This window comes from Lichenostomus cassidix, chromosome 1, assembly GCF_008360975.1.
Source record: "Lichenostomus cassidix isolate B80296 chromosome 1, HeHo_3.0, whole genome shotgun sequence".
NCBI lineage: Eukaryota > Metazoa > Chordata > Aves > Passeriformes > Meliphagidae > Lichenostomus > Lichenostomus cassidix.
The window spans coordinates 31,146,497-31,159,219 of record NC_139479.1 but is presented as its reverse complement, the minus strand read 5'-3'; the positions used below and the strand labels follow the sequence as shown (position 1 = coordinate 31,159,219).

General features: G+C 39.3%; 1 protein-coding gene across 1 annotated transcript in view; it reads left to right on the top strand.

The window, feature by feature from the left end:
- ATP10A (ATPase phospholipid transporting 10A (putative)) overlaps positions 1–12,236 on the top strand; it is a 113,900-nt gene extending 101,664 nt beyond the window's left edge. The window contains exons 16-21 of the mRNA XM_085055490.1: positions 3,177–3,302; positions 7,239–7,439; positions 9,450–9,530; positions 9,621–9,725; positions 10,066–10,253; positions 10,939–12,236. Of these exons, the coding sequence (XP_084911616.1) occupies positions 3,177–3,302; positions 7,239–7,439; positions 9,450–9,530; positions 9,621–9,725; positions 10,066–10,253; positions 10,939–11,644 (1,407 nt within the window). The 3' untranslated portion in view covers positions 11,645–12,236. The remainder of the gene's footprint in view (positions 1–3,176; positions 3,303–7,238; positions 7,440–9,449; positions 9,531–9,620; positions 9,726–10,065; positions 10,254–10,938) is intronic.
- Positions 12,237–12,723: the final 487 nt, after the last annotated feature.

Genomic DNA, 12,723 nt, shown 5'->3' with positions numbered 1-12,723 from the left:
GGCCACGTTTTCAGTCACAGGGAATAGCAGGGTGAGGATACTTTCTGGATGTGTTCTGTCCATGACTACTGCATTTACCACTGTGTAAGAGGCACTTGTCTCATCCCCAGAAAAGAGGATGTATATGTATAGGATGTATGTATTATCTCAGCCTCCTCTACTGCCAGCACAGTTCAGTTGCAGTGTTAGGACCAGACGTGGCAGTAAGACACAGAGAATGAGGAAGATTCCTCATTTCCACAACCTGCCTTATGTTTGGGCAGGCTGATTGCATGAGAAAACAGAGTAGCTGAGTATATGTCAAATAGCTCTACAGTGAAAGTGGGAAGTGTTTCCATCCTGAGGACCTGAGCAGATGAGCATGCTCCTTAACTTAGTTACCAGTGGGTGGTTCTCTGACCCAAATTGCATTTTTTGCAACATTGGCTGGATGTTTTGCTCAAAAGGGAAGAGAGGCCCCCTTCACACAGTGCACAAGTTGACTGTAGAGTTTTATTTCATGGGATTTTATGAATGCTATAATTTATTAGGGTCAACACAAACTTATGAAACAAAAATTTAAGTGAGCTATGAACTTGGGTATCAACTATATGCATTTTCTGACTACAGATCAGCAGAAGCTAGGACAGGTCACTGGAGAAAAGTTAGTAGATATTTTTCTTATTTATCATACAACTTTCAATGTGTATGAATCCTCAAATCCTCTGTTGGCCATTTTTGGAAGCTAGATACCAGGGAAAACAGGGTTCAGCCTGACCCAGCAGAACTATTCCACTTGTTCTCCTTCTAATCATCCTGGGGGTTCAGTCAAAGTAACCTCCAGGGCCAATGGAGGGCCAATCAGTGCCCTTCAGACAATTTTGAGGGCTGTAGTCCATTAAGAATGGTTTTCCAAACTTGTTAGCAGCTGTAATTTAGACTCAAAAAAAAAGCTTCTGTAAAAATTTTCAGATGCTGATTGTGCATATGACATCCCAGCCATTGACCCTATGACTCCAACTTTGGTGGTTACAGACAGCAGGAGAAAAGGAATTATTGAACTAAGCTGATGCCAAGTGTTTTTGTTGTTCCCCAGCCTACATCAGTTTCTGAGAGCTTTGCATAACTTCAGCAGTATCACTTTGCAAGCAGTCCAAGCTCCAGAGAGCCCAGAGAAGGCTGGTACTGTGGGCTTCCCTCCAAACCTATCAATTCAAAAAAGTCTGCTGCAATCTCCTTGGGTCTTATCACCTCTTATGAATTTATCAATAAGCTCTTGTCCTCTATGTATTAATTCAGATCACTTTTTTTCCTAATGTAGACATACAGTGCTCATAGCATTTTTTTGACTCCTCACCCCTTTATGCCACTTTCAGTTGAGCTCATACACTTACAATAACCAGTCCTCAAATCCCCCTGGCTTTTACAGTGTATTCAGGTCTGAAAGCTATTTCCTCATTAACTCATTAAACTACCTGGTTTTTTTTTTTTCTAAATGAAAGTTCAACAGAGTGGAAAATGTTTATAGATCCCTTCCCTTATTGCAAGTCCTAAGGAACCACACAGATCTCTTTACTATGATCAACTATCAGGATTGTACACACACAGGTACTCAGAAAGCATTGAGCATTTAGATGTCTAAGACAGCAATACTGTCTGATTTATTTTCTTTCCACATTCTGTGGAAGCATGTGGAGCTGGAAGAAAAAAATGAACTGTGAAAATCAAGGGGGTATTTTGAGACTAAGTAAACATGCAAATGTAATTGGATAACACTATTTTTCTCTCTGTGTTCCTCACCATAATAGAAATAGAATAAAAAAAAGAAAAAATCATGACACTTCTCACAGTGTGCTGTGAAGTACTATGTTAGAAGCACAAATGAAGCTAACGGTTTTGTTTTGACACTGGAATAGGCTGAGATGGGGTGGAGGACAAGGAAGCAGACATAGCATAGCTCTGTTCTCCTCAAACTGCAAGATATCTGTATGTCTGCAAGACGAATCAGACTTCTGTGCCGGGAGGTTATAACAAGTGTGTCTCAGTACTTGAGAAATCCTAGGATCTGTCAACATAATAAAAAATGTCTCAGTCCTTACATATATCTACTGCTTAAATTCCATTCTTACACCTTCTCTTGCATACTGTTTTAGAGTTTATTTTAATAGCTTCTACTAGCACTTACTTGGGAAAACTGAGCCCTTCTGATGTTTTACCAAGAAAGAGAATTAGGAAAACTTAAAAGGAAAGATATCTCATTTAAAAATACAGCCAAAATATACCGAGCAGAGTGTAAGGAAGATACTGATCCTTTGGAGGTTTTCGCCTTTCCTCCTGTTTTTTCATGACAGAATTGTGAGAAGAAAGATAATACGAAAATAGAAAATGAAATGTGAAATAATATTAAATGAAATCTTTGTGTGATCCCAGGTATAAGGAAAATCATGAAACAGCCATGATAACACAAGAAGGTCTTATCTAGATGTACAGTATCATGAAATGTAGTCAGAATTAGAGAAGAAGCTGTGTGATTCATTTTGTCAATGTCATCTGACAGTCTGCACAGTCCCAGAGGAGTCTCATCTAGTGTGATTTTTTTTCTCATACACAGTTAGAGAAAATGTGTGATTTTAAAAATCCCTCAAAATACTGATATCTCAGGACAGCCAAATAAACTTTGTCAATCAGGACTGCAAATGTAATTAAAACAAATATTATTGTTTTATCTTTTAAAGTCAAATACCTATGATGAAACCACTTAACTGTAATTTTCTTATCTTATTCTCTGGAAATTCATTTTGTCCTGTAAGTGCTCAGTAGTTTTCACAGAGAAAGATATTACAGCAACCAAGATCTTCACACATGGACCCTGAGCCTTCATGCTTGTGCAACTGCAATTGCCAGCTATTCTCCCACCTCTTGCTTTTTGTTGTTGCTCGTCACCATCTGGAATGTAGGCTGTAATCTCTTCTGGGTGAGGACCAGGTTGCCTTGCATGTCCTGCCAAGCTGCCAGGTTTGCTCATGGGTATTACAGATCCATGCAGCAATAGCTGCATTTCATAAGCACTGTCATGAATTTCATTCTTCATGAGTACAAATTCCACTGATTGTAGGAGTCGAGAAGATGACTAGATTCATTGTTAGTGTTGAAAGTGGTGCTTTACAATAATGATTCCAACTTTTGTTTCATTAAAGGCGGTGATGGCAAGTGACTTTGCAATCCCAAGATTCAGGCATTTGGAGAAGCTTTTGCTCGTTCATGGCCACTGGTGTTATTCCCGACTCGCCAACATGGTGCTGTATTTCTTCTACAAAAATGCAGTAAGTGTTTGACTTGGCAGCTTTATGGCACCACATGTTTCCAGGGTTTATTTTGTGCTAAGTGAGCATTAGGTCAGCCTTCAAATGGTTTATAAATAAGCTGCAAAGAAATTTGCAGAGCTGAAAGACAGCTGGCTGCCATTTGCAGGAATACGGGACCTACTCCATAACAGCTATAGTGTGCTGCTGAATGTGCAAATTAGGTAACACAAATAACAAGCATTGCTGAAGAAAAGTTTCTTTATAGAGCAGTTTTGCAGAATTTAGCTGGCTGGATACAGGAGTCTTCAATGCCAAAGACATCCAGCATTGGTCCCAAGTAGCAGTTGAGTGTGATTTCTCTTCCTGACTGTATATCATCATTGTTTATGAATCACTGTACATATTTCCTAGTGACTTAAGATAATTTGAGTCTTCTCTGTGTCTCAGATGAGGAGACAAGGAAGGCTTTTTTCTTGATTTATCTTACTCCCAACTAATCAAAAGAGTTCATCAGAAAGGAAGCACACGGTGGTAAAGAGCAGACGACGGGTCTGTGTTTCCTCCCTGGTGTATGAAACAGGACTCAATCCAGTACTGGGCATGGAGCCAGCAGCAACTCAAGTCCTTGGCCTCAACAAAGGCCCTTTGGATTGATCTTGGAGTACAAAGATGATTGAAAACAGCCTAACAAGGCAACCAAGAATACCACCAGCTGGGTGGGAGTCACTGGCAGGCACATAGATTTGCTCACTTGCAACAGTAACATATCACCTTGGGAGAAAGGCATATAAGAAGCAGGAAAAAGACGTCCATTTTTATCAGAAGAAAACCATCATTTGCTCAAAATTTTGAACGTCACAGGAATACCTAAGGGTGCTAAAAGATTATTAAAGTATCATTGTGTTAAAACAAGCGAGTTAAAATACGTACTGTGGTCAGAGCAGGAACTGCATGCAAATACCCTTTCAGACACAGAAGAAAGAAGGGACTTCGCGGCCTGAGCTGCTGCTTGAGTCAGAAATTGAGTCAGCAAGCAAATTTAAGTAATGCTGCACTAAGTGGAGAGCCACCTGTTGAAGTACAGCAGTGAAATATGTGCTGGTGTGCAATTGCATCAGTTTTAAGGGTTGATCCTGAATGATGCTGAACATCTGTATTCCCACCCCCAGTGCTGGATGTTTCCTAGATACCCAGTGACAGGATCAAATCTAAACTTCCAAGAGATGTATGCACAGCTGTCTGATATGAAAATTTAAAAATATAAACATAGAAGTAATGTACATAAGACACTCCAGCAATCAGCAGCCAGAGATGCTCTTTAGACATTGCCACTTTTGTTCAGCTTGGGTAAAATCTTCCATTTTCTTTGGTATAACTGCCCTTGATTACCAGTATTACTTCTCATGCTATTTTTAGTAAGACATTTTCAGAAGCTACTGCCTCAAGGCTAGAAAATAACTGAAGAAATCTCTTTGTGTTGGCTGTGGTTTGGCAGCCTTCAGGAGATTTCTGAGAAATACATGTTGCTTCTGACTCTAAAACTGTAGCTGGATATTCAGGATATAGACATGAATATGTCTGACACAGTGCCTGCCCTTAAGGAAAGATTGTTAAAAATGGGAAGATATGAGCACCTGAACCTTTTGCAAGGAGACTGTTCTGAGTGATTCTCCACAGAGAGTCAGGATAGCTACACTGCAAATGTTCTGCAAGTTTTCCGTTTCCTCAAGTGTTTTTTTTTTCTCCATTTGCTCATACTATGAAAATTTCTGTTCTCCACTAGAACCTACCTAATTTGAAATTTAAACTCCACATTACTGCAAAAGCCACTTGGAATCTTAAATTACTTATTCAAGAAGATGTTTGGCTTGGTGGAGATGATAAAAATACAAGTAAAATATAAACTAAAACATAGCATGACTGGAAATATCTGAGCTTGATGAGAAGTCATTTCACGTAAACAGAATTTTACCTGCATACGCATGCACATCTTCTTCCCTTTACACATTGTCTCTGCAGGACAGCACTGAACATTTTTTGACATATACATTATTCACTGTCTGGGACCATATTCATAAAACAGTGTCACCTGGCAAGGAAAGAAGGGAAACTTTTATTGAAAATCTTTATGTAAATTTGTTTTGTCTTTTTCAGAGGGGTAATGCACAGAGACAAGAGAGAACATTTGAAATAAAATGAAAAACTTGTTTAATACAAAATAAAATTTCAGGGGAAAAAAAATCTGATTTAAGCTTGGCTATTGAAATTTCATTTATTTGTATAGTTTTCTTCAACAGCACTACTCAGACCCATAGTAGAGGTGGTAGGAAGGTTTTCAGCTGACTGTATTTTCACCAAACTACACATTTTTGCCAGAGCCAAACTGTTTCCAAAACAGGTTATCAGGGTTCTAGAGAGAAAATTTCATGGGTCCAGGATTAATTGCACTTTGCTTTATTTCAAAACAGTGAGATAAAAGTATCTAAATTAATATATTTATTGCAATTTCTTTTTGAGAAATAACTATAGAGATTTTGTTCAGTTTTGGGTGTGGAAAGGAAATAATTTTCAAAATATGTTCAATTCTGGAATGAAATTGCCATGTCCCAGACAGCTGTACTGGAGAGGGTAACCCTACTTCAGTGTAGGATGTAAACATTCACTGAGCATATATACCTTATGTGTGTGTATATATATATATGTATGTATATGCATGCATGCACATATATGTACATTTGTGTACTGCAGGATCAACCTCTTACTCTGTGCAATTCCCCATTATGAGACAGGCCTTCTCTCCTTAAAGCAATTCCTACTGACTAAGCACACCATAGCCTTTTTTATCTCCTGTGTTTAATTTTCAACCAAATTTGGGCACACAGATAGAACAGACCTGTATTTTCCTCTGTATATCAAAAATTCATTAAGGATCAACATTCTCCGTCTGGCTGAAAGCTTTTTGAGAACAGAATATAAAAAGAAGAGGAAGTGAAAGGAGAGGTCATGTCATTTCCCATTTGCATGGTTAAAAGGAGGAAAACCCTCAACATTTTCCAACAGTTTTCCGGCTCTAGTGTTAATCACTTTACAAAGAATAATTGTATTTTCAGGAGAACCAAGCCTAGGAATTTATTTCCTTCTCTAGGAAGCTGGCCATCTTTTTCTAGGCCTCAAATCCTTCATCAACAGGTGAAAGCAGCATCTCTCCTGAGCCCTCTGAATTGTCCATGCTGAAGAAAGTGTAGAAGAAATGAGTTGTGTGGTTTGTTCCTTTTTGGGTAACTCAAACCCAAGTAGATTAACAACCCCTCTGCAGCTATGTATGCAGCTGGTTTCTTCATAGAGCTGAAGCGTAAGAGAGATAGAGGAATCTTTACAGCACTGCTAATTTGCTGAATGTCAAAGCACAGAGATAGAATTGTTAAGACAACTTTTGTAGACCTTACAGTTTCACCTACGTTACTGCTGCTGGTCTCATGTTGGTCTTGCAAAAAAGCTCTGCATTTATATGTTGTAGACCAGAAAACTTTCCCAAAACATCTCCAGCCAGCAGAGGATATTTTTGTGGAAATGCATGTTCTTACAATAGTTGTGTAAGTGCTCTGACATCAGTACTCAGACACTGAGAAGTCAGTTGTGTTTGGGAGAGCTTTTTGCAAGTTAAATTGCACCTCAGTGTTTCACTTGAACAGAAAGTTAATTTTGTTCATGCCTGAGATCTGAGGTTCCAGTGGCACAGAGACTTGCAGGTGTGCCAGATGTTTGCTTGCTTAGCTAAGTGGTCCATGCATTAGGAAGTGAGTTACAGACTAGGTATCCTCAGAAGTATTGCTCACGTGTTTAGCATTCATAGATAAGTCCTTGCAGAGCTGGAACCAGAATGGCTTCAGAACACAGTGGGATGATGATCCTCCTTACCTTGTTATATTTACAGCATTGCTTGTTCTGTTTCAGATGTTTGTGGCCCTTCTCTTCTGGTACCAGTTCTACTGCGGGTTCTCTGGCTCATCCATGATTGATCAGTGGTATCTGATCTTCTTTAATTTATTCTTCTCTTCTCTTCCACAACTGATTACTGGTGTGCTGGATAAGGACGTGCCAGCTGAAGTGTTAATTGCTGTACCTCAGCTTTATAAAAGCGGACAGAATATGGAGGTAAAAACTTCTTGCTTACTGTAATTTCTTTCCTGAACATCTTTAGTTTCAATTGAAAACCAACCTTGCTTCCAAAGAGTAGATGACTTCTTCTGTGAAGTCAGTATTATTATTTTGTGATACATTCTATCTGAATCAAAATGCCAAAAGTACACCTAAACAAAAGACAAATAAAAAAACAAACAAAACCCCGAACAGCCATATTTTTAATACGTGACAGGAGAGAAGTCTGGATTATTTAATTCAGCCTCAACTGAGCACCGCTTTCATGGTCCAGGCTCACAAATAACCACAAAAATAAAACAGATTGCACCTTGTAGCTACTGTCAGCTTTCACAGAATAACCTCACAGTACTTATTCAAAACTCCAGTCCCCAGCCCTTTACAAAAAGAAGAGAAAGATAGCCTTGGGAGTAAGCACAATAAACTTAGTCACTGAGGGAGGTAGTCACAGATGACAGATTCAGCTGAAATATCTGTTGAAAACACCTTGTCTAAATCTGCTTGAATTGTCCAATGAAAACAGAAGGAATTGCAGGAGGGATTTGAGCCAAACCATTCCTGGTAATTACAGGTACAGTGTACTGTGGGAAAATCTTGCTGCTTGGCAAAACTATCTATATGGAGAGATTGCTTTGAAGGCAGAAGTCTTCTTAAGTGTCTTACAAAGCTGTCCTCTGAGAGGACACAGTAAGTGTTTTTTTGCCTCCAAGTGTACACCTGTATTTGGTACCCCACACATGTAGTGGCACTGCTAGATACTCTCCTGGAAAGATGAAAGGAGAATTTTAGTGTAACTTGCTTTAGTCCATTAGTCCAAATTCTTTCTTTTTCATCTGTTTTGTGTTTTCTACATTTCTCCTGTTTCAGTGCATCACACTTGAAAGATCTGTGATATTAATACCTTCCTTTCTTGCATGTTTTTAGGGTGATAGAAATCTTGTAATACCTTAAGGCTTTTTGGGAGGTTATGACTGCCTGTCTTCAGCTGGCAAACTGAGAAATCCCCCAGGTTCACACTATAGTTATCTCTCATAAACAAGCCCAGAAATCATTCTAAGTTGTGTTTTTTAATATGTTGATCATATTGTCTTTAATGTTGCCTAAAAAGTTATTTTAAAAACCTAAAAATCTTCTTTCAGGTAGGATCTCTTTCAAAAAGAGATTCAAGGCCCATAGAATTATAGAATAGTTTAGCTGTCTCTGGAGACCATCTGATCCAGACCTCTGGTCAAAACAGCTTCAAACCTAGATGAGGTTTGTCAGGTCTTTAACTATTCCAGTTTTGAATGTCTCCAATAGTGGAGATTGCACAATCCCTCTGAGCAACCTGATGCAGTAATTAACTACATGTTAGTTCAGTAGGCCAAGTAACATCATAATTCTTTCTAAGTGTCTTTCAATTCCCATTTTAGTCTGCAATGATATTCTCCACAAAGGGAAGAAGACCTGATGAACCCAGTTGTTGGAGATGTAAACTATATACCAAAATCATATAAACATTTTGCCATTTATAAACTATTTTTCCGTATATCTAGGTCCCTTATATGACTATCCATAACCCTGCAATAGCATATTTCTTTAAACCAAAATGTTAGTTTAATATTGGTTTTAGCAAGCAATTTTATGCTCACACTTAGAGATATAGATATGTGTATATATATGTATATCTGTATGTGTATATATGTATGTTTTATATACATATTTATAACATAAATATGTATATACACCACTGCATGAATTGCCACTAAAGACCGTTGTTGTGGGTGTTCACTAAGTATGTGTGCATCTTCTATTTTCTCTTCTGCCCAAAAATACCCTGTGCTTGTGCAGGTGTGATGTAGAACCCATTTATTCATGTTCTTAAACTTCACAGAGCTCCTCCTGAAATTGGTGGTCTGACTGTAGTGTATAAAATAGGGCACCTTTGTAAATGTTTCCTGTGTGCCACTCAAAATACCTATCCTGGCAAATAGCATGATATGATTTTCTTTTTTTTTTATGACACAGGAGTACCAACCACACATGTTTTGGATGAACATGATTGATGCTATGTATCAAAGTCTGGTTTGCTTCTTCATCCCCTATTTTGTAAGTGTTTGGTTTAAGCCATTCTATTTAAAGCATTTGGAGGAGAACTGGCAACACAGCTTGGGCTAAATTCTGTCTCCTTTCTTACAGACTTACTATGACTCGGAGGTGGACATCTTTTCCTGGGGAACTCCCATCACCACAATAGCTCTTTTCACTATCATCCTGCATTTGGCTATTGAAACAAAAACTTGGGTAAGGTACCCACAGCCTACAACAGAAACTCACTGGCATATATGCAATTCTTCTCTTAGTGCCACCTTTCAAAAATGTAAGATGGTTGCATCTTTCCCTCAGCACATTCTATTTTTAGCAAGCATTTTAAACAAACATGAAAAAAGTTTTAAAATGAGACCTGCAAACAGCTTTGTAGTGTTGTATTTATAATAAGAATTTTTAAATATGCAAGGCTCTAAACTCTTAGCTGTGCATGGATTTGACCCCAGAAATTAAGGCGTTTAATTAAATCACAGCAAATTTCTCAGAATATAAATAATCATTATACTTTTGTTGTTTTTTTTGGTTGTTGTTCTAGACTTTTCTCCACTGGTCATCTTGCATCTTCAGTATCATTTTATTTTTCTTTGTGGCTCTGGTTTACAATGCTTCCTGCCCAGTCTGCCATCCTCCATCCAATCCCTACTGGACTATGGAAAGGCTGATGGGAGACCCCATGTTCTATTTCACTTGCATTATATCACCAGTGGTTGCATTGCTGCCCAGGTATTGTATCTTCTCTCATATCTTTTCTGGCATGTAAAGGCACTTTATGACTGGGAGAGCAAGACACATTTCTTTTTCCACACCCCCTCTTTTGTTCTGCCTAACAGTCACATCAGTTTTTTTCAGCAGCTGATTATTCAGAAGTCAGGTTGTCTAGCATATTCTGTGTTCCTGGCCACAGGCACAGACCACAGCTCCTGGCCATAGACCACAGGAATGGGATAACTGTAGACTGAGGTGGAACCTCCTGTCCATGCAGAGGTTTGCTACCCTGTGAGGTTTTCTGTGATGTTTCTGGATTCAGTCCATCCTCATGGAAAATGCACAGCACAGAAATTCTGATAGTGCGTTGTGGACCTACTTGCCTATTTGTGGATGTAGGAGGCTAGCTTTGCAGACTTAGCCCAAATGCCTTTGATTCCTCATCAGGAATGGTGCAAGACCATGTGTACTCACAAGGCGGACCCCTTGTGACAGATTTATTACGCTGCTTGCTGTTAATCAAAATGTTAGCACAGCATTCAGACCTGTCCATCTGCAAGCTGTCTTGTGTAGAGCATAAGAACAGCACATAGAACTGTCTTATTTTTCTGTGTTGTACTTTTGATTTGGATATTTTCTCTTAATAATGTATCGGTTACTTCCTTCTTTCATTTCTTTTCATGTGCACATTCTCCTCTTGCAGATTCCTATACAGAACCCTGCAGGGAACACTATTCCCAACCCAGCTTCAGCTCGGACGCCAGTTGAGTAAACTGTCCCCAGAGACTCGCACCCAGCTTCTCACCCAGCTGAATGTAAAGGAGACAACATGTCAGACACGACTCTTCACAGACAGCTTCTCACCAAGCCTTGCCTCAAATGCTAGTGATTGTTATAAGGCTAATAACCAAAGCACTCCTTTGCCAGCATCTCCTCAAACAAGGGAGTCACTTCTCCGAGAGCACGCAAAGGCAGAACACAAAGCAGATCAGACTGCGGCTGCCTCTCCCCAGGGTGCTGTGTTGCATGAGGAAAACAAGCTCCCCTCATCAGCAGGTAGTCTGGAAAGGTCCATGGGATTTCATGAAGTTCGATGTGGCGATTCAGAGGTGGAGTCGTTGCCTGTGGGAACAACATTCCCGTGGAGCTCGGCAGCTGACCAAGCAGACTTCAGTTTGTTGAAGTGGATCACATCAACTCCACTGTTCAGTCATATTGGGACTGTTCTACAGGTGTCACCAAGCAGTTTACAAAATGAAACACAGGACAGTATGTGTGTGCTTGGCTCTTCTTTGCATGTGGACTTCAAAGGCTTAAAAGAACAGAGCTCAAATAACTTGCAGGACAAAATGAAAGGAACCCAAACTGATCATTGTAAAAATGACAATTCCGAGACAACCTTTTTATGACGTGGGCCATAAATATATTTATATATTTTTTATTTGCACACATTTATAGTGAGATTACTCTATTTGTTTCCAAAGGTGAAACAGAAAATCAAAGGTACAGAATGATTATTTAAGAATGTTTAAATACAGTTTATTGAGATAAGAGCTTTAAATATAAAAAGAAACACTTGAAAGTTCCATTTATATTGTTTTATTTTTTCATCTCATTTTGTAAAGAAATGCCTTCTCTTTATTTTTCAGATGCTTCTCTTTTATTCTGACACATACTGTAAAAGCAAAGGATCTATCTACCGTATTCAAAAGGATTAGATTCAGCAACAATTACTGATATCATTGTAGGCCATTCAGTAATCAAGGAAGAAAAACCATGATAATAGTCACTGTATTCCTTCCATCATCTGCTTGCCAGGGTGTTTTGTCATTGAGGCAAAGCTGTGTGATTATTATATACCTCTCTGTAAATGTTAACAGTATCTTACCACCACATTAATAATACTGATATTTTATAAATGACACCATGTTCTGATATTGCAGCCATAACATTTGATGTGCCATGATAAAACAATAAATAAATGACCATCCATATTGCAAAGTGACTTCCCAGTCTGGCATTAATTGTAACTCAGCCCTTCCCTTGGAGCAGCTGCTGTTTGGCTGGGCATGGCCTTACATCATGCTATACAAAAAGCTTGCTGCTTGTTTGTGAGGGAGGATTTGGGGGCAAACAACTGGTGCATCATGTCCGCTGCAGAGTTTGAGTTGGGGAAGCCTGTGATCTTCAGTGCTGGAGCAGAACCACAGCCACTGTTACTGACGATGTCTGTTCTGTTTGCTAGTGGGGTGAAGGACCGGCAGAATGGAATTTTGAGAGGTTTTGCTGTTGTTTCAGCCAGGTTAAATCAAGTCCTTGGGGATGCTGAAGTGGAATGCCCAGCTGTGAGGGTACATGCTAAGCAGAGGTGTTTGAGCCTGGTGTAAAGCAGGCTAGCTCCAGTCCCAAAAGCAGGAAGCTGCACTGCTTTCTGAGATTATGCCTGAGCTGACCTCAATCACAGACTGCCACTGGCACATGGGTGTGC